At 39.9% G+C, this 26,896-nt stretch overlaps 1 protein-coding gene across 2 annotated transcripts; it reads right to left on the reverse strand.

Annotated features, from left to right (window-relative positions):
• Positions 1–1,668: 1,668 nt before the first annotated feature.
• On the reverse strand, positions 1,669–26,304 carry LOC108042787 (glutamate receptor-interacting protein 1). 2 transcript variants are annotated; one of them, XM_017121240.2, is made up of 10 exons: positions 25,887–26,304; positions 11,344–11,463; positions 8,755–8,967; positions 8,490–8,680; positions 7,787–8,103; positions 7,526–7,689; positions 4,477–5,731; positions 2,651–2,853; positions 2,113–2,588; positions 1,669–2,047 (listed from the first exon to the last, which is right to left on the reverse strand). In XM_017121240.2, exons 1-10 carry the CDS (start codon positions 26,050–26,052, stop codon positions 1,946–1,948), a joined length of 3,207 nt encoding a protein of 1,068 aa, XP_016976729.1. In that variant the 5' UTR covers positions 26,053–26,304; the 3' UTR covers positions 1,669–1,945. The 2 variants fall into 2 exon arrangements, with proteins under 2 accessions (XP_016976729.1, XP_016976727.1); XM_017121238.2 differs by having other exon boundaries at positions 8,490–8,683.
• Between the last annotated feature and the right edge of the window lie 592 nt (positions 26,305–26,896).

The raw sequence follows: 26,896 nt of genomic DNA on the forward strand, positions 1-26,896 counted from the left end.
GAGGCGTTCAAAGTCCGGAGAAGGTGTTTACGGGTTTTCGATCGCTCGACATTCCACCAGGATCTCGAATATTGCCCATTGACGTCAAGAGGCGGCCTTTCAAAAGCGTTATCACATCTTAAAGTCTGTAGTCTGTATTCTGCTTTATTCTTGTTTTTGTTTACGACTTTCTTCGTCTGCTGCAGTCATCCCCTTTCTGGAAAACCCAACCAAATACCCTTGAAAGATATATAAAATCATTAGAATAACTCCATAATATTGTAACTATTTATAAAATATATATTAAGAAGACTTTATTGTGACTCACTAAGCACAACTTCCGTGTAGAATCTGCAGCTAATGACCGCGATTCCCGATAAGCATCGAACTTTGATTCTGAAAATCGATTCCGGTTCAAAAATCCACTTGCATTGCGAATCAAAACATATATGTATGTTTTTGCTATTTTCGTTTGGCAGGGCCCAACGTCATCTGCCACGCCCACTTCACGCCGGCAAGTGTAAAAATATTTTGTTTACAACGGGAATTACATGGGGCGTATCGATTAAGAAGTGTTGTAAATTCAAATGGAATACGCAATCCAGAATATTGAATAACAATCGCTGCAATTGCTCTCAGTGACATAAGCCTCCAAGGGGATTATTGTTTACATAGATCAGTGCCAGATCAAAGTATAAAGTACGGGTTAAATTTAGAAGAGTCATAAGTTTTAGAGCCAAAGTCATTTAGAAACGACTTTGCGATTTATTGCAAATGAAGCCACAGTCTTTGAAGATCCGGGTCTTAAAGACAATCTTGTTATAAGAAATCATGATTCTATACAATAACTTACCCGTTTTATTTCAATTGTATATTTATACCCGTTACTCGTAGAGTAAAAGGGTATATTGTATTCGTGCAAAAGTATGTAACAGCTAGAAGGAAGCGTTTCCGACCCTATAAAGTATATATATTCTTGATCAGGGTCACTAGCCGAGTCGATATAGCCATGTCCGTCTGTCCGTCTGTCCGTCTGTCCGTCTGTCTGTCCGTCTGTCTGTCTGTCTGTCTGTCCGTATGAACGCTGAGATCTCGGAAACTATAAAAGCTAGAAGATTGGCATTTTGCATGCAGATTCTAGGAGTTCCTACGCAGCGCAAGTTTGTTTCAAAAAGGTGCCACGCCCCCTTTAACGCCCACAATCGCTTATATACGATAAATTTAAATATTTCGGAAAAGTAAAAATGCAGTTTTATTGTGTTTATAAATACCTATCGAAATGTAGAAGAAATTTTTCAAATCGGACCATTCGTTAAAAAGTTATGCGTGATCAAAGTTTCTATCTCCATCTCCCTCGCACTCCCTTTACCTGAGTAACGGGTATCTGATAGTCGGGGCACCCGACTATAGCGTTCTCTCTTGTTTTAAATGTTCTGGATTTTTTTAATTAATTATATTTTACACAGGATCGCGTAATTCAGCTTCAAATTTTGTTGTCCGTTCCAGAAATCCATCTAAATTATATAAATATTTTTGTTTTGTAACAAAAATATGCGACATGTTTGTAAACAAACATGAAGCAACAAACGATCGCTAAATTCTAATCTTGTTTTTGGCATACATACAAAAATATAGGTCATAAAACCATAGATTATACCTCTCAATGAAATTACTCATAGTTTTTGATTGTTTAGTTTCGAACAAACTTTCGGTATGATTATTTATTTGCTAGAAAACAAATTTAGCGTAGAATTAAAGTAGAATTATGGCAGATCTATTTTAAAGAGGACATTATTTGGTTATGGCAGGTTGATTTGCGCGTATTGTCCTTAAAGGTTGGTGATGTTTTTGGGATTGGTTCGTTCGGTACAGGTTACAGGGATATATAATATTATGGGCTAGCAATGGCACTTAGGATTAGCTTAGCGTACAACTAGTTTAACATAAGGATGTCGCACAACAAGGATCACTCGGTGCGCTGCATGATCATCTCGATTTTATCGCCGGCGGCGGCAATTAGCGGAACAGTAAGGCAGCAGTCAAAGTCCTGCGTCTTCATCTCATTTACCTGGGGAATATATTTATTTTTAATTACTTTAGTTTAAAGATAATCAATGGGCAAAAACGACTTACCTGCATAATGCGATCGAAGGGCTTCAGGAGACCGCACATGTCGGCAGGACCTCCGCTGCGAATCCTGTTGATGAAGACGCCCCGTTCGTAGAGTCCATCCGACACCGAGAATCCATAGTCATCGTACACCTTATCCTTGTACAGGGTGACGTGGAAAACACGGGGTTTTACGCTGCCATTGCCATTGGTGCTGCCATTTCCATTGGCATTCCCATTGCCCGACTCCTTGCTGCCCTCCGTGTTGGCCGAAGGACTCCGAGGACGCCTCTGCACCTTGGCATAGATGGCCTGCGTCTGCGGCAGATGACTGCCGTTGGCCAGATCGTGGCTCCGCAGGATCTTCAGGTCCACCAGGTCGCCGAGATTCTGCAGCAGGCTGGTGGCATGCGACAGGGGCATTCCCTGCACCGAGTGCTCATCGATGGCCAGCAACTGGTCACTTACGTGGATCTGGCCATTCTTGTGCGCAATGCCTCCTGTTATTAAGGATGTGTTTTAGTTTCTGTTTATTTATGGCAACACTTTTCGATAGACTCACCCTCCACGAGGCCACTGATTGTGATGGGCTTGGTGATGTCCTCACTGCCAGCCAGGGTGATCCCCAGCAATCCTCCCTTGGGCTCCAATCGCACCGTGAAGATTATCTGGTGCAAACTGCTCCCGCTGCTTTTGCTGCTCGAACTGGCCGCCGATCCGTACACCTTGTTCTCCATGGGCGGCGGCAAGGCGGTGCAGTCAACACTGGAAAAAAGTATACACATTGCATATCAAATTGAAAATTAAAGCTAACATAAAAAACAAACAAAGAAAGTAAGCAAACTTCGGCAGGCCCAAGTTTATATACCCTTGCAGCTGTTACTGAAAGTAAATATTCTATATTTTGATTTCGATGATCAAAAATTTTCGATATGTCATTACGTAGATTGCCGTCCATAATATTAATAATAATGTAACATTTCTTAGCTTTCGGTTGAAATTAATAAGACTGGAAACTTGCATTTTGGCAAAAATAGTGAGGCCTCTAAACCAATAACCAACAATATAAACCATAAAATATACTGCATACAACATAAACAATAAAATAAAGGTAACATGTCACATTCAACACGCAACAAGCAAAAATATACAATATAGAACATACAACATACATGCAACAATCAACATGCAACATGCAACATTGAACATGCAACTTGCAACATGCAACATGGAACATTCTACATGCAACATGCAACATTCAAGATGCAACATGCAACATTGAACGTGCAACTTGCAACATTCTATATGTAAAATGCAACATTCAACATGCAATATGCAACATGCAACATGCAACAAATGTAGGTTGTTGCATGTTGCATGTTGCATATTGCATGTTGAATGTTGCATGTTGCACGTTGCATGTTACATTTAGAATGTTGCATGTTGCATGTATGTTGTATGTTCAATCAATTATCAACAATCAACAATTAACAGTCAACATAACACTTGGTAAATGTTAAATAACATCCATCTATGCTAATGTAATGTTAATGTAAGTTAAGAAAATGTAAAGGTGGCCACGTCATCGTCAAGGTAAATTATTACTCCCTCGGAATTATAATTCCCAACCAGTTCTAGCCAAAAAATTACGACCTAAGGGTTGTGGCAGCTCACAAATCAGTTCACTCGGATGTCAGAATATGTAAGTGTGAGTGTGTGCTTCTTGAGGGGATCCAGATGATTAATGGTTGTACAATCTGAGTTGGATTGTCACCAGGATGTACGATCAAGGACCTCTTAATTAACTTAAAATTAATTTAATAATTTATATAAAATTCCAGATCATATATGTGTGTGTGTGTGAGATTGAGGAGCGGTTGCAGAAGGCTCACAGCGATACCATCTTACTTGGACCAGATGCAGTGCGTCAAGGATTTAACTGAGTATGTACTATTATTATAATAAATAAAATCAAAATTTACATCTTAAAAGGTAATTTATTTTTAAGTGTGAAAAGGTCATAATTCTCAGAGGTATCTGTACGAAAAGTTCTGGGCTTAGAAGTGCAGGTTTTAGGTCACTTTTCTGCAAAGCCATTTTTCGAGAATTTGGAAACCCCTTATAACCCCTTATAGAAATGACGAAAAATCGACCAAAAATTAAAAAATAAACTGAGAACACAGTTTTTTAGAAAATTAAACCACAATCAATTGGAGATATGCCACTTTAAAATCGAATATCTGTACGAAAAGTTATGGGCTTAGAAGTGCAGGTTTTAGGTCACTTTTCTACAAAGCCATTTTTCGAGAATTTGGAAGAGGTAACCCCTTATAGAAATGACGAAAAATCGTGTATAAAAATAATTATAGTAGGTAGGCAAAGACTCACCTGGCATAGCGGTTGAGCTCGTATCCAGGATACAGCTGCTCCTGCTCGTCCTCCTCCTCGGGCAGCTCGGTGGTGAGGCTCTGCGTGTTCGGAGGGGCCACAAAGGATCGGCTGTTGACCCCGGTGGACCAGCAGTTGGCCTGACCACCACCACCTCCTCCGCCGGTTGAACCCGAACCTGATCCCGATCCCGATCGCATTTGCACGGACTGCAGGCTGGCATCGTCCATGCTGGGCACCCGAAAGTAATCCGGTTGCGGAGTCCTCGACTTCAGGGAGACACAATCCGCATACTTGCCCGCCGTCACATAGGCACTGCTGTACAGGTCGTGATCGGTGCTGGTGGAAACACCCATGCCCATGCCCAGATTTATGCCACTGGCAGGACAATTACTGTAAATCGGACTGGACATGGGCAGGAAATCGGGCAGGACGACCCGTTTGATCGTCAGGGTGGTGAAGTCCGAGGAGCTGTGACTGGGATTCTGCGATCTGCTGCCCTCCTCCTTGAGCAGTGCGTCCACATTGAAATGCTGCACTGGATGCTGGTCGACGGCCAGCAGGATGTCCCCCGATCGCAGGGAGCCACTACGATGGGCAGGACTGCCCATCTTCACATCCGAAATGACCAATCCGCCGTGGCTGGAACCACTGACACTCAGTCCCAGTCCGCATTTGCCGGCCCTCAGCAACTTGACACTGAACACACCACTGGAGGGCACCACCGCATCCGGCATATCGAACTCGATCTCCAGCTCCAGCCAGTTGGCCGGTGTTCCCGTGGGATTGCCGCCACCATTGCGACTGGATCCTCCTTCGAGCAACTGCCTCATGGCCGCCGCATCCAAGCTATACATCTTGTTGATGGCCACGATGCGATCGCCTGCCTGGATGCAACCACTGCGATCGGCCACCGAATCGGCAAGGATCTGGGCAATGGCCACAGCTCCTCCCGATCCCGATCCTCCAGATCCCGATTCAGCCAGCATAATACCCGCTCCGTGACTGCAGTCGAGGAGAACGGGAAAACTTTCTGCTCGGCAAAGACCGAGACCCATGCCCAAGCTGCTACTGCCATGGATTCCCGTCGTTGCCACCGATCCTCCAGTGGAACTGGAGCCCGCAGTACCCACTGGATTCTCCAGCGGCAGGGAACTCTTGCGGGCGAAACGCTGGCGCTGACGACCCGCCGTCGAGGATTTGCGGGACTCCAGGGTGCTAAAGCTGTACTTGGGACTTCCCAATGCTGTGTGACCTGGGGGATTGAAAGGGAATATATAATTAAATAAATTAATAACAAATATAATTAACAAATATAATATATTATTAGGCTTACAGTATAAACTGCCCTGTTGTTATTTGTTCTATGTCTTAGCCACCAGTAAGTATAAAAATCAAGTATACGAGTATAGATTCCCCATAAAAAAAGGAATGGGAGTGGTGCCCCCACTTTATCCTCCCTCAATCACTCCACCCCCTCCTACCTTACTCCCCCTCTTCAAGTTAAGTAGTTCTCCCCCCGAAATATCTAGTACATTCAATCACACCTCCCTCCATACCAAACTTATAGAAGCTTTTAAGACCTTTTCCGATTGTTATGTTGGCCTTGTGCCGAAGACTCTACTCCGGCGACTGATCCGCAGCTTAGCCAGCTGCGTGTCCTCCTCTGCCTAGACCACAATTTATGGCCTCCACTCTCCTCTATTATTTTCTATTCCATTTGGTATTTCCGATTTGGATTCGATCGATTGTCAGGTCTGTTTCGTCTTTTGGCTTGGGGAGCACCAATTCGGACTGTGCGTCTGTGTCTCTGCGTGTTTGCTTAACAAATGGAGGGAAAAACTTTGAAAAACAATTGATTGGCTGCAGCGAGGGTGGATCGATGTGTTTTAGAAGGAGTCTTAAAAATGATTTTCAAAAATGTAGTGATCTGTAGTATGGAAATATTTCATAATACTCAAATTCTTAACTTCCTTCGTGTAATTGTACTGTATAATTATACTTCCATGTATAAAAAACTTTGATATTTGTTATAAAATTATTTTTTGTTTATCTGGAACCAAACCATATAACGCCTGCTTTATTAAAACATTACTGTTACTTAATTGTACTCTGATTATTATACCCGTTACTCGTAGAGTAAAAGGGTATATTGTATTCGTGCAAAAGTATGTAACAGCTAGAAGGAAGCGTTTCCGACCCTATAAAGTATATATATTCTTGATCAGGGTCACTAGCCGAGTCGATATAGCCATGTCCGTCTGTCCGTCTGTCCGTCTGTCCGTCTGTCCGTCTGTCCGTCTGTCCGTCTGTCTGTCCGTCTGTCTGTCTGTCCGTATGAACGCTGAGATCTCGGAAACTATAAAAGCTAGAAGATTGGCATTTTGCATGCAGATTCTAGGAGTTCCTACGCAGCGCAAGTTTGTTTCAAAAAGGTGCCACGCCCCCTTTAACGCCCACAATCGCTTATATACGATTTTAAAAATTTAAATATTTCGGAAAAGTAAAAATGCAGTTTTATTGTGTTTATCAATACCTATCGAAATGTAGAAGAAATTTTTCAAATCGGACCATTCGTTAAAAAGTTATGCGTGATCAAAGTTTCTATCTCCATCTCCCTCGCACTCCCTTAACCTGAGTAACGGGTATCTGATAGTCGGGGCACCCGATTATAGCGTTCTCTCTTGTTTGAAGTCTATTCTCTTACGTTTTGCGTTAGAAACTGATTTAAAATTCCGCTTCTTTTCTGTGTTTGCTGTGAAATATTTCCTAATTCTTTCTTCCTGCACTTAGAACTTCTTTTGGAACCCGTCGATCACTCCTCGCTCTATACTATATAAGGCCTGGCGTCTCTATTGTTTCAGCCGCCGCTGCTGCGAGTGTTCATTAGCCGTGACGCCCACGCCAGACCTTCGTCGCGTCGCTTGGGAGCCTGGCTGGCCTTGCAGATTTCGACTGCCAGATAGCCAAAAATAAAGGATGGTGGGGGGCATGATCTGGGGGCCTTTAAAACCAAAACTAAATCCGAAAACCGAACACCAAAACTCACCGCGACGGGCCAACGCGTGAGCGGGCATGATCTGCATCTGCGTGTAGCCGCGACCCGTGCTGGTGTCCAATATGGTCATCACCTCGTCGGGACTGAAGGCGGTATGCTCGATCATTGTGTCGTCGATGGAGAGCACCTGATCGCCGACGGATAAGGCGCCGCAACTGGAACAAATACCGGAAAAAAACGGGGACATGAGAATAGATTCAGAAAATCCAAGGATGGAGGAACCAAGGGGAAACTGATCTGGAAACCACTTACCGATCTGCAATGCTGGCTGGCAGGATACTGGCTATAAAGACGCCCGCCGATTCCTCGATCTTCTCGCCACTGGAAGGAGTACTCGAACCGGAACCGGAAGTGGGCATGGGCACCGCCGGCGTGTAGTTGCAAAGCACCAGGCCCAACTTATCGTTCATCGGTCGCTCGATCTCGATGAGCAGCGGTCCCATCGAGAATTCGACGCTCTGCACCACAGAAACATCATACTCGATGGTCAGGTTGGTGTAGCCGGAAACGTGGCCGCCGCACTTGATGATCTGCTGCGCCTCCGCCAGCGTCTTGCCAATAAGTGAGACCTGGTTGGGGATATTCAATAAACAAATTATATGAAATATGCACCTTATGATAAATTAACCCTCCTAAATAATATATATTTAAACTTATTAACTCATAGTCGAAAATAATAAGTTGTTAGGAATGTTTAAAGGATATAATAAAGTTTTTAGAATCACTTGAAATTATGTTTTGATATGATTATGAAGTCAATGATAAATTTAAAGTCAACTTTAAAACGTATTTCTAACAGTTTGTTTTCAATTTTGTCCAACAGACAAATTTCAAATATATTTTTCAATAAATCAATTAGAAAAATCCAAAAAATAGTTTTTGTGTTGCGAAATTCTGGAGAAAACTAGATACAAAAGCGGAAACGGAAGTGTCACTCCAATCGAAAGTCACTCACATTATCGACGCGCAGCAGCCGATCGCCGGGCTTGATGCGACCGGTCTTGTAGACTGGTCCATGGGGCCGCACATGGGTGACGATCAGCGGGTAGTCGGCCCCGCCCCTTAGCGTCAGCCCCAGACATCCACTTTCCCGCTCCACGGTGATCTGCGCCAGTTTCGAGGTCACACAAAGGCTGTTCTGGGAAACTGCTGCGCCCCGGAAAAAGAGAAACGGAAAAGTGTTTCATATAGGTGACCCAAATCGGTTGGGGCATACTTACTGTATTCGGGCAACGAATACTCGATCTCCACAATGGCAGGACCCGCATCCGATCCTCCAGAGCAGAGCATGTTCATCACCTTCTGGTTGCTCAGTCCAATCGTCGAGATTCCGTCGATCTGATGGAGACGATCGCCAGGCGCCAGGAAATCCGCCGCATGACCCACCGGACTTAGGGAACCCACCACCGGCGGATACGACAGATCGTTGCGTTCTGGTGGATAAAATATACTCATAAAATATATATAATAAAAAAAAGATACAAATTGCAATTTATAATAAAGCATAACTTTATAACTTCATAAATATATGTTTTATACGTGCACCATAAAATAATCTCAGCAAAATAAATATAACCAACATGTTTATGGAAGACAAATGGGTAAGAGACCTTTGACATTTTGCAATGTAATTTTTTTAAGCTCGGTAGATTTAGGGAACCCAAAATCCCTATAATTTTCACCTGACTTCTCAAAAACATTCCAAATTAATAAAAGTTCCCCCCGATGACTGAAGATTCTGGAGATGGTATATAGCCCACCTCCCGTCCCTCCGGTCCACAATTTGGATTTCCTGTGGCGACTCTGTCAGCGACTCGTCAGTCGACACAGAGGAAAAACGCATGAAAATTGGGAGGGGGGAAACAAGATACTCGCACAACGGCGCGTAAATAAAGAAATCGGCTAAAAAAGAAGACGACGGCCAGTAGTTTGGGGCCAGCCGCATTGAGAACGCAACTGGCGAATTGCCAAAAAAAAAAAACTAAACTAAATGAAAAACTAGCCGCCGAAAAATACAACAAAAAAATGGCAAGAAAATGCGGGGGAAAACAGACGCGACGCTTTATGACAACACACATTATTGCAGACTGGCGACCACGGAGAAAAGCAAGGATGATAATGGCGATTGGGGGGATTGGATTCTATGGAGGGGCGGTGCTTACGTCAGAAAACCAGAAGGAGTACCCGTGGCCTAAGTCTAAGGTTAACCCCCAAAGAAACAGCCGACCCTTGCCCACTTCACACACTCGCCAAATCCCCAACGCGGCAGATTAGTCAAGAGTACAAAATCCGAATGGGTGGACTTTATATTCTGATTCAGACGAAATCAGTCACAGCTACAGCAGATGTCAAGTTATTAGGTAGGCCAGCAAATTGTAAAAAAAAGTTATCAGCTTAGGGGACATATTAAAAGTTTAATTGTCTGTTTTATTGTTTTTAATTACTTGCGCTTGATATTTCTTCTTACAACTAATGTTGACAACAATCCTAATACCAATTTACATTTGAAAAATAACATTAAATATTTTATATATTTTTTATAACACAAAACATTAATGACTTATTAAAAACTCAACTAGAGAACTAGTTTAGAAACACAAGGACTTGATTTCTCTATTAAACATAGTTCAGCACACATTTGGAATGTGTGATCAATAGTAATGTGTTTTTAATATTAAGTTGATGTTCTCATTTGATTTAAGCTGTTTCAATGTGTGGTTCTTTAAAATAAACCTTTTTTAATTTTTTTTTAAGACAACAACTGTTGTTGTGGCGGTTGCTGTGCCTACGTGTACATACTCATTATTATGTCTGGCATCGGGCCCCCGTCCCGCCCCCCAACTTGCCCCTGGGGGTGGGCTTCTCTGTAGATTGGAACGATGATTTATTTTGGCAGCGACAACGGCAGACGGAGAAAGAGACGGAGACACCACGAATACGGACGTAGACGGAGCAACGGCATTATCGACGGAGACGGAGACGCGTTCCGCATTCAAATCGAATGATTCGTGGCCGGCCCACTTTGTCTGGCGATCGGCGGAATAAACAATACTATATGGCAATACAGCTATATCTGTAGACAAGAAACCACCCCGAAATGCCCCATCGCCATCCCCATTCCCATCCCATTGCAAACCATCAGAGGGCAGCCCTTCATAGACCCGACCCCATCGACAATACCATAAATCAATGCTGAGCCCCCGAAATTAGTACAGCCGTCTTATATATATGCGACCATATCCGTCTACATACTCTTCAATATTAAAAACTAAGGCTGTAAGAAATTCGAATAATTATAAAGCCGATTTTGATTTCAGCTATTGATCTTGTAAAAGAAGTTTTTATAGCCTTTAACATACGAACATACATAAATATATATAATACCTTATGATCTTTAACGATATGCAGTTTAAAATACGAACTCCTAAATATAATACAAAATAATTATCTAAGAATTGGCTATTTTGTATCCCAACCCTAATCTATCGACTTTGTTCCTTTGATTGCAATCAAAAATCGGATTAGATCAGAGCGTTCCATGGGTGAAGCAATCATCATCATTATTATTAGCGACCCGCATAAACTGCGCTCCCAATTGATTTGATTGATCCGTGGCTCAATTTGTGTCTAACATAATTATATAATCAATGCTGATTTCCTATGACAGCTGTCAGATGATTTCTCTGTTCCCTCAGAGTATGAATGTTTTCTGTTTCCAAAACCGCCATAAAGATATCGACTTACCCCACGGATCCCCAACCCCTTTCCGTTCCACTCGAGATGCATTAGTGGATGGACCCCCCTCTCACCTGCGAATGTGATGGCCAAATGCAGGGCATTCCGTGGCAGAGTGATGGTGGCGTAGGTGGTTCCCCTTTCCGGAGCCAATCCGGAGTCCTCCGATTGTGCCGGACTCATCGCCCGGTCAACTGCAAGAGAGAAAAATAGAGTACACGGGTAAGCATAAGAGATCACACACATCAAAGGGGAGTCGTCGTTAGCCAACTTCGCTTGCATTTTCTTAATTTATTCCGCCACACCAGCACCAGACATCAAAGGAGGCACTGCCTCCTCCACGTCCACGCCCACACCCACGCCCACCTAGCCCACATCGTGCTCGAATCCAATTCGATTCGGAGAATTCCCAATCCAAATCGCGACCTTCGGCGTCGCCAAAAAAGCTTCAATTAAAATTCCACCAGCGAATGAATCTCACTCGAGGAATTATAAAAACCACAAAAACAGACATGTATAACATATAAATGTGAACTCAATTAATCTTGTACGATGCCCCCAAACATATGGCACAATAACAAACAAAAACACGGAGTAGAAGTGCCGGATCACTCTGGAAAATTGGGAAATCAAATCGAATGGCTTGATAAAAGACAAATGCCTGTGAAATGGCCAATTTTGCAATGCAGACCAAATAACTTAATCAACTTGAGCCGCTTTTCAGTAGAAGGCCTGGAAACATCGTACAACTTATAGATAAATATAGCAAACACAGTAATACATTTAGAAATGTAACATGTAGAAAGAAAAAATTTAATAAATAATAATGAAATAAAATAAATATTCCTATTTTTGTATTGCTTTATATTAATACAGAATTAATAAAGAATTCGAATAAAAATGGGCAAGAGTGTTTGCTTAAAATATTAATTTTAAAAAAATTTTAGATTTTAAATATTTTTTGATCTGAAAACACAATAAATTTCTACAGAATGTTGATTCCTTAAATGATTTAATGACATATTTTAAGTGTTGCGTTAATTGTTCTATTTTAATTTAACAAAAACGAATAATATAGCAATAATACAATCAAAACACTCTTTCACTATTGTTGGCAATTAAATAACCAAACACGACTATTCACTGTACCACATACAATGTATGTACCTCACCCTCCTCATCCTACTACTTCATTCACTTTTTTTGTGTGTTTCCGTGTGTGGCAACACTTTTTGTTTTTCTTTTGGGGGACGATGCGGCGTATACGCGATCTGCTACAATTACGCCGTGTGTGCGTAACGAGTGAATTTCCCTCACGCACACGGTGGCAAAAAATACAAAAACAAAAAATTAAAACTAAAAACAAAATAATGAACAAAAAAAATAAGAGCACACGTGGCAACGTTTGACGCAAGCGGACGCGACTTTTATTTTCGAACGCTTCAATGGCGCATAAAGTTTTTCTTAATGCGCCCGCCCGACTATGAAAAGCAGCAACAATAATTAGGCAAAAGCCCCCGAAAGAAAATGGAAACACGGAAAAACTAACAGGGGCAGTGAGCTGCTAAAAAAACGTAACGTTTCGCTTCATTTGTCCGACACACACACGAAATTTTCACATATAGAGAGCTGATTCGCTATAATTTATTTTCATTTAATTTGTTTTCTTCGGTTTCGGCTTTGCTTCTTTTTGGCTCCTCCTCTTCTTCTTCTTTGGCTCAAAAAGGTGTGCCAATTTGGTTCAGTTGCACCTTTGGCCACACTGAGAAAAATTCTTTTCTTTAATATGCTGAAAAAACGTATTCAAGTTTTAGGCGCGAAATTGTCATCCAAATTTGTTTTCAGGTTCCAAAAAAAACTATCATATTTAGATGTAACAAAAATATTATATCTTTAAAATCACCTAAAACTATTTAATATTATAAGCTTAGGGATCCGAAAGATATCAATAAGAAAGAAAGATTTATTTTCAATAAGTTAGAAGCATTCGCATTTTTAATTTTTTTTTTTATTTTTAAAAGGGATTAATTAAATAAGTTTATCATTAAGTATCAGGTGTAAAATTGTAATTTTGTATGCCTTTTTCTCACCTTTTCCCTCCCTTTTCCCTCCCCTTTGTTTTCCTTTATTCTTTCGTTTCGTCTTCACTTTGATTCGCATTCGCTTTGAAGTGTTCACATTTCTCTCTACGGCTTGTGTGTTTTTTTGGATGCGCTTTTCATTTGCTATTTTTACATGCGCGCTTTTCATTTTCATTTTGATTTCCACTGGCAGGCAAAGGCGCTATTAGTTTTTCCGATTTGTTGTTTTTTATTTTCCTGGCTAGTTTTGATTTTTTGGTGCTTCGGTGCTTTTCTTTTTGTTTTCCTTATTTTTTAGTTTGACATAATTCATTGGAGTCGTTGGGGCCGGCGAGCGGAAATTATATGTACGCCCGGTTTCATAAATAAATGTAATCAGAATTAAGCGAAAAGCGGGAAAAACAAGACGAACAGGAGATGCCCTGGAAGTGCTCGACATTTTCCCCCCCGTCGGAAAAATGGGGGAAGAACAAGTCGAAATGAGCCAAGCGCTAAATGAAATCGAAAAGAGCCCATAAAATAGCCAACTAATGTGATGGAGTGCGTATGGATTTATGAAATACTATATACGCGTATACATGTGCTGGAAACATATGGAGCTTATATATGTATTTATGTTCCGCCTTGATTCCGGAACTGATTTACACATTTCCCAAAACCAATTTTGAATGTTAGCAAGTGGTGGGAATGTTTTTGATTTACGAAAATTTATTTACCTCATATTATTAAAAGTGATCGATAGATAACCGACTCACCGATTGTAACTATACAGATAATACTGGAGAATTACCTATCGCCAGGTAAAGTAGTGTACTGGTGATCAACAAACTTATAAGCTCTTACGAACTATTACTTAATAACTTCACAAACATAAAAACTGCCTTAGATAATTGACTTATAAATAAGATTACTCTACTTTATGCTTCCGCAGCTATTAAATATTTCCGGGAAAAACCCGGCGACTTGGAAAGTGTCTCAACATTAGGCCCAAATTAACTTATGGACGCCGTCTAATTTGCATTGCCATTTGCAGTTCCGTTCTGGAGAAGATGAAATGGATTTGGATCTCTGGGATCTCCAGATTGAATTGGCGGGGCAGTTAAAGCTATTTTTGCCTCTTGCCGCCTGTCGTGCGTTCGTTTTTATGGCGACTCGCGGAAAAGTTGCAGGGAAATTTATCGGCGACAGTTGCCAATTCCTTCTCTAGCGGAAATTGCGCTCATCCGAAAAGATTTGCGGGTGGAAAACCGAGAGAGAGAGTGGCAGTGCCACCCGTCATATGGAGTACTTCCTGAAGTCGTCCTGGCAATTAGACAGATCGCAGATAGTGTGCTCACTGATTGAAATAGACCCCAGGCGATGCTCCATCCCCCCGCCAACAATTTTCCACTTTCAATTTCCCCCGATGTGAAAAACAGGGATGTTAAATTGCACAAGTGCCGATCTAGACAGACAGCTCCTACATCGCTGGGGGTCGGCAATGTCAGAGTTTTTCCCCCTCCCGATCCCACGGCATTTGTGGATCATGTTGTCTTCTGGAATGGTTCATTTACCGCATGGAATTCCTCGTCGATTTGCCACATTTACTTGCAAAATAGACATCATTCAAGGGAAATCTGCCCAACGAGATCTCTTCATTATGAAGATGCATAAAGGGGAGTGGACATTCCAATCTTCCCTAAGAATTCGAGATCAAAAGGTTCCTTTGCCACTCTTCGAAATAATGCGAATGGATTAGGCTTAAATGCAGTGGTTAAAAATGTTGGTATATGGATTAGTTTTATTATGTCTTTTGGCTAAATCCTAATGGCTCAATTCTACAATTCTAAGAAATTTAAGTAATACCTTGATCATGATTGGCTCTGATACTCTAATTCCCAGAATTATATATTTTTGTTCCTAATTTAATTGTATTTGTATATATCTATCGATATCGTTATCTATATCAGCCTCCTTCGATCAGTTCGATCGATTTGATTGAGCTGTTCCTGCAGATATATCCAATTGACAGGTGCTGGAAGATCCATTTGATGTGGATGTGGGCCAAACAGTCGACTAATTGACTGATTGAGTGTCCAACTGACTGACTGTGCGATGGATATTGATTGATTGACATGGCAATCTATTGGCAACTTGACGCCCTGTTATTGTTTGCATTTAGCGGCGCTATTCCACACGCAATTTCCAGTTTATTTTTCTGGCCACAATAAAGGGAATGGGAATTTGGTTCAGAGAGTGTTGCAAAAGGGGGACAGGCGGGCTCTAGGGGGTTAAGGTGGTGAGAGGGGTTAAGGGGACCGGGAACAGAACCTGAAACTGCGTAGTTTTTACGTCCGAGTAAGTGCCCATGTATCCATTAACCCACAAAACGCTGACTTTGTCTGCACTTCAAAAAACATTGGGCTGAGAAGTTCTTCAGAACATTTTATAAAACCATTTTCAAAATGGGGGACTTCAATTTAAAGATTAACAATAATTTTTGTTTTTGAATTTGGTACGAGTTATTTATTTTAACAATTCTTAAAAGATAATTGATATACATTTATTTTACAGACAGCTGTTACTTTTAGGTTCCTCCTTAATTATTAATTTTTGATTTGCGCAAAAGGTTTTATTTTAAAATAAAACAATGGAACCTATAACATAGGACCTATTGCAATACATATACAGACAGTATATTAAAAATGTTTAGAACCAGTTTTCTGGTGTTCTGTCTTTTAGTTTAATCTTTTTCCAAGTGCTAGCGACTTATTTATTAATGGACACGCAGTTCAGGGCGTGAAAATACGAGTATGTCAAAAATTTTTCAACGGAATCTATTTAGCACAAGGCTCTCGTCGCCGCCCCCATCCTTTATATTTCCCCCGGCGAAGACAACAAGAAAAACCAATTATTGCAAATGAACTCGAGTGTGGTTCCGCAAAAATGTCAACATCTGATAAAGCCGCAACAAAAGCGAATTTCCGAGGACCCTTCATGGGCGGCGGGGGGCTTTTGGGCAAGGGGGGTCAGACCCTGCAGCCAAAGTGCAACAGCCGCAACGAACTCAACTTAAATGAACCGAACTTGGCGAAAAAAAAGGGCGACCCTTGCCTGCAAAAAAATTACAAAAAAGAAAAGGGAAAACTCAACGGGCAAGAGGGGAGAAAAAACGCAGGAAAAGCAGACCCACTCACATAGGCAGCCACTCCATTGAGATCCTCGGGTATTTAGCAAAACGTTGACATTCATTTGATGACTGAGCCACACCACAAAAAATAATAATAAATAAAGGGAAATAAACGAAACAAATCAGGCAGCCAGGGATGCACATTTTGCAATTATTATTAATACATTAAGTGTCTAAAATATTTCAATAAAATTATAGACTTGTTTTGAGTTGGTTGCATTAGGAAATAAATACTTCTGAATACTTTCCAATCGATCTAAAGCAGTGCCGTACCCTTCAAAATAGCAGGAGAGTATTTAATTAAAATTGTATCTATTAGATGCAATTTTTTAATACATTAAACGAACAGTCAAGTATACGAAATTAAAAAAATTTCAGAACTAAGGACCTAGATCCCTGAGTTCCCTGCGAACTGTATCCCTGGGACGACAGTCAGTTCATGGCTGCTCGCACATCGCACATCGTAACAAATGTTGCTGTCGCTGTTTCTCCAGCTCTATGTGTCTCCTTCTCAATGCGAAAACACCCTTTCGCTAAAACATTTCAAGGCGCAGATGATATAGCTCAAAGGGGGCGGTACGAGTTGAAGAGGCGAGGAGCCGCCACTAAGTCGCGCTGCAGTCGAGGAACTCTGCATCAAAATTGATTTACGACCATTTCGGTATTTTTTATGCCTTTTTAAAGGGGGAGGAACAGTAAGTCGAGGCAAAAACTGAGGGAAATGCACTCAAAAGATAAATATTCTAAAACACATTTTTTATTACTTAAAATACTTTGATTATATAGCATAAGTAATAACCTCTCTTAATGACATAATTCAAATATAAATATTCAGAAATATATTTCGATTTTAAGATACAAATGAGAAAACTACTATTAATTATATTATTCACCCACAAATAAACAGAATATAAGCCTTAAATAATTGAAAATCTTTAGATAATAAAACTTAAAAACAATATTCTACGCGACTCTACAAATTTTCGCAGTGCATATAGAGTCATAACTTTGTTCAGAACATTTCATTTGCACATCAGCAAATGAAGGCAGAACATTTGACAATTTCAGCAGCACTTCTCATATCGCTCGCCATGTGCGACAATTTTCCCCTCCACTGTCCATCTTGCCCCACAGTTGCCCAATATTCCGGCGTATCGGTAAGGGGCCTCAGATTTATGCCCCCAAATGTTAATTACCCGTAACCGATCCCCGGCCGCACCAAAAACTCACGCACAGAATTTTTGGGTACCCGAACAAATCTCCCATTGATGATAAGACGGGGTATTACAGTTCCCGAAAAAAAAGGTTCACTTTTGGATATCTTTATTGAAATTTTACCGTTGACAAAACTGAAGGCGTTTTTTTCCCTCAGATAACTCGCGACTTTTAGAGCAGGAGCACTTCACACAGACTGTCAAGTGGGCGATAGGAAAAAAAAGAGTCAAGTTGAGCCCATCATTAAATTTGTTTCGGGGAGGATGCGTACAAATTTGTAACAACTCATGACGCTTGAAATTCAATTAAAGGGCCCCTGTAAAAAAGATATAGTAACTATACTCGTATATTGAGGGATAGACAAGGAAGAAAGATGCCGGCGGTTGCGAAGTGAAATGAAGTGTTATGCCGCCCATAATGAGACTGTGACAGATCACTGGATAGGCGGAATCTAATTTTTCGAAAACTGAACGCCAGCTTAATTAAATCCCTTATTGGAAATGAAAGTGAATTTCCCATGAAGTGAACAGCATCATCAACAAGCAGTAAAACATCAACCCCATTTTATTGTTATTTTGCCTGATAAAAGTAATACGATCGTTAAGAAATTTGATTGAATGTTGGATAAGGGAATTATTATTATTATTATTAATAAACTTAATTCGAACACTATTAATTTGGGTTTTGCGATAAATTATGATTTAATCTTGTGAGAAAATATCTCTTTAACTCTAAAGGGTTCTCATGGTGTCAAAAATGATAGTTAACGCCAGATGAAAATTAAGTTCATTAAACTAGTTGATTAAATTTGATTTGCTTCTAAGTTAAGCAAAATAAACTTACTATTTTAAATTACGAGTATCCAGAGAATTTAAAAAAAAAGTGTACTTATATTTTAAGTTATTTGCCATTGCAGTTCTCATTAGTTTTTCCAGTAGGTCCTAATTTTCCCTGACTCAATTTACGAGTGAGTTTTTAAATGCCATCAAGGGAGATTAATCTCACTCGTCCCTTGATCAATGACTATATAAACGGGTGCTTGTATATATAAGACTATAAGACTCGTGTTTATGCAGTGAAATATTTGCATTCATAATTAACAGAGGAAAACTGCGGCATGGAAATAATGAGGGGTAAGGAAATTCGCGACTTTGAATACTATTTTTTGTGGCAAGTGGAAAGCAGGAGGAGGAAAGTGGGTGGAGTGGTAGCTTTGGTAGACAGACAACAAATAATTATGAAAACTGCTAGATGAGTAAAAAAGAGAGGAAAACAGAATGGGAAAGAGACAGGAGAGTTGTCATCCAACAGCAGACTTTACAAATTAATCCAAACTCCAAGTGGTAGACGCGACAAAAGGAGCAAAACACAAACAATAACAACAACAAATTAAATTAAACGTGTGCCTTAAACAGTGGCGTAGGCGGTACTTTAGAAAGGGGGAGTTTAAATCTCTTTGAGACTTTAGAAAATTCTGTATGAGAATACCTAAATTAAATCAAAGAATTCCAGCAAGAAAAAGTATATTCGTCTTTTAAAATTAAAATCTATTTCGGTAGTTACATTCAATCAGCATTGAAATTCTTGAGGTGTTGAGCCTCCAATACCCCCTATCTACACCTCTGGCTCCATGACTGTGGTTGTTTTTATTTTGTGATTTTGTTGCTATTTTTACACTGCGCTGCAGCATCAGCCGTTGAAATTGTGACATTTTCCCTCTCTACGCATATTTCTGGATGCAGTGGAAAATGTGAAAATGTGCGGGGAAATGAATAAGGAAGGACGGTAGGAAAATCGGTGAAAAGGGGGGTGTGGATCGTGCACATTGTGGACTGTCTCAGACAAAGGACGGCGTCTGTTCTACGGCTCTGGAGAAATAAATGCATTTTCAATTTCAAAGTGTTACTTCTCTGTACAAACTTATCCAAAAGATGGTTCTTATATCCGTAGGGTATTTTGTATTTCGACAAAAGTTTATTCTTTTATTAAAAATAAAAAAATGTATATATTTTTAATATTTTTAGCTGCTCACACTCTATAACCAATTTACATCCTTTTCCATGATGGTTTGAATTGAAGAACCTTTACTGTAGACATCAGTTTGTGTATATAAAATGTGTGATTCCCTTGCTGTCTGCATCTCCATTTCTCTTTGCCTCCCCCTTTCTCTGTCTCTGTTTATGTTTGCTGCTGAGTGACGTCGTTGTGGCAGATTTCGCGGCAGCAATAGGAAAATTAAACAAAAATAAATGGCAGCAAAATGTTTGCAACATGCCACTGCAGCAGCAACAACAAGAGCATAAGCAATTTGTTTACAACAACAACCATGGAGACCACACAAAAGAAAAGTGACCATTAAATTGGTTTGAAATTGGTTCTGGGGAGGCACAAAAGTAATTTTCAAAAGTAAGGAAAAGATGAAAAACTTCAAAAGAGAAAACTTGATATTTTTCCTAAAAATTCAATTACATGACGTTTGGTGTGTCAAAAAAAACTGATACATAGATAACAGTTTCGTAATTAATTGTCTATTGAAAAAGCAGAAAATGAATACTATTATATTACCAGACATGTTTGTTGTCTCAAACAAATAAATTTAGAATGGCTATGATGTATTCACTTTTGTTAAAGGCTTAATAAAATGATTATAATGGAAAATAGCTGGGTTATTTGCTAAATGCATATAAAATCAGTTGACTGCAGCTAACCCTGTTTTTTATGTTTCCATTTACCGTCCGGAGTTCAACGGAAGTGCAGTGAACTTTTATTCAGTTATTGTGATGGAACTTTATTTGCGTTATCAGTTGGCAGCAGCTGCTTTTGCAACCCCCTACACCCCACTGTAACCATCCAGCGCCTATGTGGCCCACTGTGCACGGTGGGGGCAAGGCGAAAGTGAGGGGTGGAGTGGATAAGGGGGTAAACAGGCACAAATGTCATTTGCCTGCTGTGCCGCTTTGTTTACGTGCTGCTTCTTCGTCGTCGCTTCCGTTTGATTTGGCAGCTTTATGATATGGGGACCCAAGGGATTTTCACGCCTTCCAAAACAAAAGAAGTACTCTTCTTTGGCACTCGAAAACAAAACACTCAAAATTCAGTGGCATAGGCAGGACTTTTTTAAAGGGGGATCTTTGTAAAGTAAGCCCCGTAAGGGTATTTTTTAATTAAAAGATCGCAGTTTATTGATGGTTAAGCAAATAAATATTTCAGCTTTATATATCCTGATTACAAAATAAATTCCTATTCTCATTTGAAAATGGTATTATATCGATTGTGTTACGGTAATGTTGAATTCAATTTGTTGTTCTGATTATGGTATACTATTTAGTCGATCATTTAGTCAAAAAATTCAGAAAAAATTGTAAATGGTTCCCAATTCATATCCGAAACTGCGTACGCCCCTGTTATAAACAACACAAACTGTTGGACGGACTGAGGAATCCCACTCACTCTGTGCTCATTTCGTTTTAATTGCGTCAAATTGTTGAGTTCTCTTTGGGCTCTCTTCAGAATCCCCTGCCACGTTTACTTTAGAGTCGCCTCCCCCCACCACCGCCCATGTCCGTGCCGCATCGTTGTTGCTTTTTTGTTTACACTCGATGGCCGCAATGTGGCGAAAAATAAACACACACACGGAGAAAACTCTTACGCACATGGCATGAAAATTGTAAAAGTGTGGAAAAGTCGGGAGGGGAAATGTTTTCGATTGCCCAAAAACGAATGGGGAAGTGCAGCTGGATGGGTGCAAAGCGGGGTGGGGGGACAAACGGGAAAGTGCCGTGACAATAGCAACAATTTTTAGCTGCTTTGCACTCAAAAAAATAATATAAATAAATAACAACATACTCTGCAAAAGAGGATTTTAAAATAAGAATCCAGAATATTTTTTTTCGATTTTATATATTGGTCTGGTTAAAGAAAAAGTTTCTACCAGGAATTGTATATTTTAGAATGAGTTAATTGATTATAATAAATATTCAACTCATATTATTTCTTGTTATCTACAGCTTTAAACCATTTTTAAAGTGTCCTATTTATTTATTATTATTAAATAGTGTAGCTTTTCTCAGTCACTAATATTTTTTGCTAGGTGCAGGAAAACAAATTTGAATATTTACCCAAAGAGGCACAGACTTCGTCTGTCGTCTGCTACGCTGCATTGAGTTAACCCGCTCCCTTACTCATTTACCGAATTCCCCAAACACCCAACTCCCCCGTTTTATCCATCACATATCACCCAATTCCTTGGAGTACAAATAGTGAAATAGACCGGGACTTATGGAAATCCCTGGATGAACGAACCTACTCATGATTTTTATTGCTGCTGCATGGCAAGAAATCCCCAGAGGGGGGAGGGGGGCTGTTGGGGATCGAAGAAGGAGTGTGGATCTCAAGGGAGGGAAATAAACCCATCAACAACAATGAAGTGTCGCCAACGATCCAGGAATTGCAGCTTACAGAAGCACACACAAAGGAACATATATAAAAACATCAACATGAAAGCATCAACTTGCATTTTTAAATTTGAGCTGTAAGTAATAAAATTTTTATGGGATATTTCAATTAAATTAAAATTAAATGTAAACGAATTTAAGATTATAAATTTTACTAAAAATTCACTACTGAAATTTAGGCTTTTATTTAATATAAATAAAATACACCAAAGAAAATGACTTTTAAAACACTTGAAGCTTAAAGCGAAGAGCATTAAAAACATCAAGTATCCTCCAAGCAGTTCAAGAAAAAGGAAAACAAATCAATTCATACATGACACTCCCTCTCAACACTCCTTACCCCTCATAAAAAAAACAAATTTACATACGCTCAATAAATGGTTAAGGCACAATTGCTTTCAAATCAGTTGAAAATTTCGAACACTTCAATTTACTGGTCATAAAAAAATAGAACCAGAATGGAAAGTGCACAACAAAGGCAGTACTCAAATAGATAGTACCCGACCCATTTCCATTTGGTGTTTTACTGGTTTTTGAAACATTTTTTCAATGTTCAATGCAGCTCGTTAAAAAACGACATGTGCAACCGAAAATCACATAAAATCTGAAAAAAGAAGACACATGGTATATAGAGCATACAAGGAATTATCTACTGATTTCACTCCCAATTTTTTCACCGGCCTTTAATATAATCATAAAAATTCCATAAATTTAATCGCTTAAAAGTTTACCACATTTTCGATGTCAGACGTGATCTTTTTCCGATTTAGTAGCACAAAAAGAAAAGATATTTTGACCTCAATTGCGTTTTTGTTTTACAAATTTTCCGTGAAAAATGTATCGATTTATGACAATAAGTATATTGATGCAAGACAAAGAATAAAATTGAAAGATGTGCCAGTAAAGGTATTTTATCAAGTCTATGTTCGTTTTTATTTTACTAAGGCGCCTAAAAACATCTAATCTGTACCAAAAAAACATTAAAACGAACCCTGATCTCATCTTACAACATTAGTTCACAAAAAAAAGAAGAAAAATAGAAGTCCTGCAAATTTAGATCATATTCCCATCGCCTGTCAACACACAGAATTTTGTCTGTTGATCTATTAGTTTATTCTGACATTTTTCGAGTAGTTTCAACTCTTTTTACGATGTTCAATGTTTTGTCGTTGATTTTATGGGCATTTAATGTGCTATAAAAGTTGACAAGAAGGAGGGGTTTTCGAAATGAGGGTTTCATTTTTTTTTTGGGGGAGTTGTCATCTGTTTGGTTTTGTTGGATCGAGTTTTTGGGTCTGATTTGGATGTTGGTGCATTGACATTGAACACCTTTCGATTTTCTCAGGCCTTTGTTTGCATTCGGGGGAGTCAAAAGAGCAGTCAAAGCAATCGCTTCAGTTGTTGTTTTTGCTTTTGTAGCTGTCATTACTGTGTAAACAAGTGACATCTGGTCATCCGCCCCCCTTTTGATCCCCGTCCGTGGATAAGTGCACGCCTCTGTTTGCCTTTGGATCGGCAGCCAGCAATTGCAGATGCATCTATGTACGTGCGTACGTATCTATATTTATTTACAGAGGGGGTCAAAACAATAGCATATCAAATGTTATGTGTTTTCGTATTTAATTGATAAACAAATTGGTTACTCTTGGAAGTATGTATTGCCTTTGAGATCACCTAATATGCCTGGTCCTTTAAATAATAAAATGACTTCCATACACGTTATCAACGATCGTAATATTTAAACATATGCTTATATATTTTATTTAAATTAATTTCGGAAAACTTAAAACAATTATTGTATATTAAATCTTAATGGGACTGGGTCTTTTATTTTTCTTTCACTGAATTAACCCTAAACTTTGAAAATCGGTTTTTTAATAGAATGTATTTCTCCATAAAATATCAGCATTTTCACAGAGTGCCACAATCTTGACCGTTGCTGTACGTCTGCATCTAGGCGTTTGGCATCAATGGGCGATTGTCTGGCCCAGTAAGCATAAGCATCCACCAACATCCACCAGCAGAAGCTGCATTCTGGCCAGGCACTTGGCCTTATCTACCAGATACAATCTGTGGCATTCCGCGCAAGAAAATTAAGCAATGAAAAGGGGCAGGCTGAGGCAACAGCAGCAACAACAATGCGGCGCATCAGAAATATTTAATTAAATGCTTAATTACGCTTGCCATGCCATAAATTCATCAAATGCAATTTAAGCCCGCGCACACGAACAGATGCAGATACTTTTGTAACTTCTTTGGTTCTTCAGTTAATCCATTCCTGTATCTGTATCTTGTTCTCCCGTTTTCATTCATTGGAACATTCAACTGCAATTGCAATTGGAGTTGGGCCATAACTTAACCCCTCCTATTTCTTAACTGACATAAATCCCAGCCTTTTTTTTCCATCCCGTCCTGTCGGCATTTTTAGATCATTTATCCAAGGAGAATCAGCAGAAATGCAAAACGGCGTTCGTGGAACGGTTTACAAGATCCTCAAAAGGGGGGATAACCTTCTATGGAGCCTATCTAGATCTGCACTTTCGATAGATCAAAGTTGAAACAGACGCTTGGTTGGAAAATAGATTACGTTACTTTTCTTTTACGTAGATTTATTTGATTTAAATAAATTATAGAAGGAAATTCTCTCAATTCTTGGTTGGATAATCAGGAGCAGCGGGATTTTTCCCTTTGAGATTGCGCAATCCATTCAATTATGTCTCAATTGATGGCAAATGCATCTGATCATCTTCTTATCTGATCAGCTTCAATTAGCCATGATGTACATATATATCTATATGGCAACAGCCCCCTTTCGATCCGTTGAACTCCACTGATTTGGCAATTCAATTCGATTGCCATTCGATGGCCGGGTAATCCATCAAACTGCCTACTGATCCCAATGAACCGATCGCTGGGAAATCAAGGGTCAGGTCACCGAGCTCCATTGGCTTCATGGGGGGTTTTGGAGGAGGGGCGTTGCAATTGACAAATTTCGAGCGGTCGGAAAATGAAAACGAAATGCGAGCAATTACTTTCAATTGAAAATGTCAAACATTGTCTTGGGCCGCCAGCACACACTGAGCGAAAAGCTGGACAACTTATATAAAGTTTTACATTTTAAATTCCTTAGTTACTACAAATGGGTATTTTTTGAAGGAATAAAAACATTTTGTTTGCAAATTTTATTTTATATACAGGACACACAACTAAAATAATAATAATTCGTGTTTTTAACATACACAACAGCTTGTCCTTTAAGATGGCAAAAGTTTTATCACTTCAAGATCTTTAAACTAAAACTGTGATGAATTTAAAATACTTTCATAATAGAAAGTACTGTGGTTATATTTTTTTGTACTAATAAAATAGCCAACCTAAGCAATGGTTTGCAACTCAATATTTTCAATGGAAAAACTAGATTTTTGACAGTGCTTTCCTGCCAGCCGATACTTGGATATAAAGATACAAATACACCGTCGGATATTTGTATACAAATCTATATCTAAAGTCGAGCACTTGAGGGCCGTACGCAAGCACCTTGGGCGGAAATGCGATAACCCTGAGCGGGCGGGGAAAAAGCGGAAAAGCGGAAAATGGGAGCGCACATGTTGGGCGCCTTAGAAGATTTTCGTTAGTCTCTATTGGATAAGAGGTGGTACCCCCCTCACATAAAAGTCGGAAAAGCCCTTATAACTTACCGGATAACATGGGCGCCAAGGAAGTGTCCGTCGATGGATGATGATGTCCTCCATTGAAGGTGTTGTTTTGCGACTCCTGTTGCTGTTGTTGTTGGTCCTGTTTGAGCGCCGCCGATTTTCCGGGGACGCAGCCCACAATGGGCTTCTTCGATTTCCACAATTTCATTTTGAGTTTTCTTCGACTAGCACTTCCCAAAGGGATATCGCGATCTTTACAATTTTTCAACACTCATGATGGCAAATTTGGCATTTTCACAAAGAAAAAATATATATGAAAATAAAAAAAAAAATAGTATATGCACAGTTCGAAATCGAATGGGGGATTTCAAAATTTATTCGGTTTCCAATTGAAATTGGGAAATTCAGACGGCGACTGCGATGCGACTGAAAGTAAACGATGCGCGCACGTCCGCGGAACACGGCCCGAAATTGCAAAATGAGCGATCTTGCCGCCAGTCCCGCGCTTCTGCTCTCTCCGTTCCGCTCGCTCTTTCTCTTTCTCTCGGTCTCTCGCTGCCAACCCCACTGCACCCACTCCACCGCCCGGCGGACAACAAGGCGCACGCTCTGCTCTCCAAGAATTTCTGGGCGCCGCACAGTGGATGTGGTCCTTTAACAAACTAAAACCCATTTTCTAATTGTATATTCATAAGTTTCTCAAATGTTGGGAGTATTAATTATTCTATTAATAGAATTTTAATCTCCCATACTCCTGTTTAACACCTTAACCCTTTAGTGTTCTATTGTTTGCTCTAACATATCTATCTATATCTATATCCTTTTTGTCCTTAATCAATTTAGTTTTTATTTACTTACATATCCCACTGTGCAGTGCTCTCTCTTTCGCTTGGTGCGTGAGTCACACACACTCGAGTGGGAAAAGGGAAAAGGAGAGAGAGTAAGTGGAGCACTTTTTTGGGGAGTTTGGCGACTTGAGAGAAAAGTGCTCTCTTAACTCTCTCTCGCATGAGAGTGGCCCATTGACGGAGCACTCAAATCACAGACCGCCA

Source organism: Drosophila rhopaloa, unplaced genomic scaffold (assembly GCF_018152115.1).
Source record: "Drosophila rhopaloa isolate 14029-0021.01 unplaced genomic scaffold, ASM1815211v1 contig_3, whole genome shotgun sequence".
Classification (NCBI taxonomy): domain Eukaryota; kingdom Metazoa; phylum Arthropoda; class Insecta; order Diptera; family Drosophilidae; genus Drosophila; species Drosophila rhopaloa.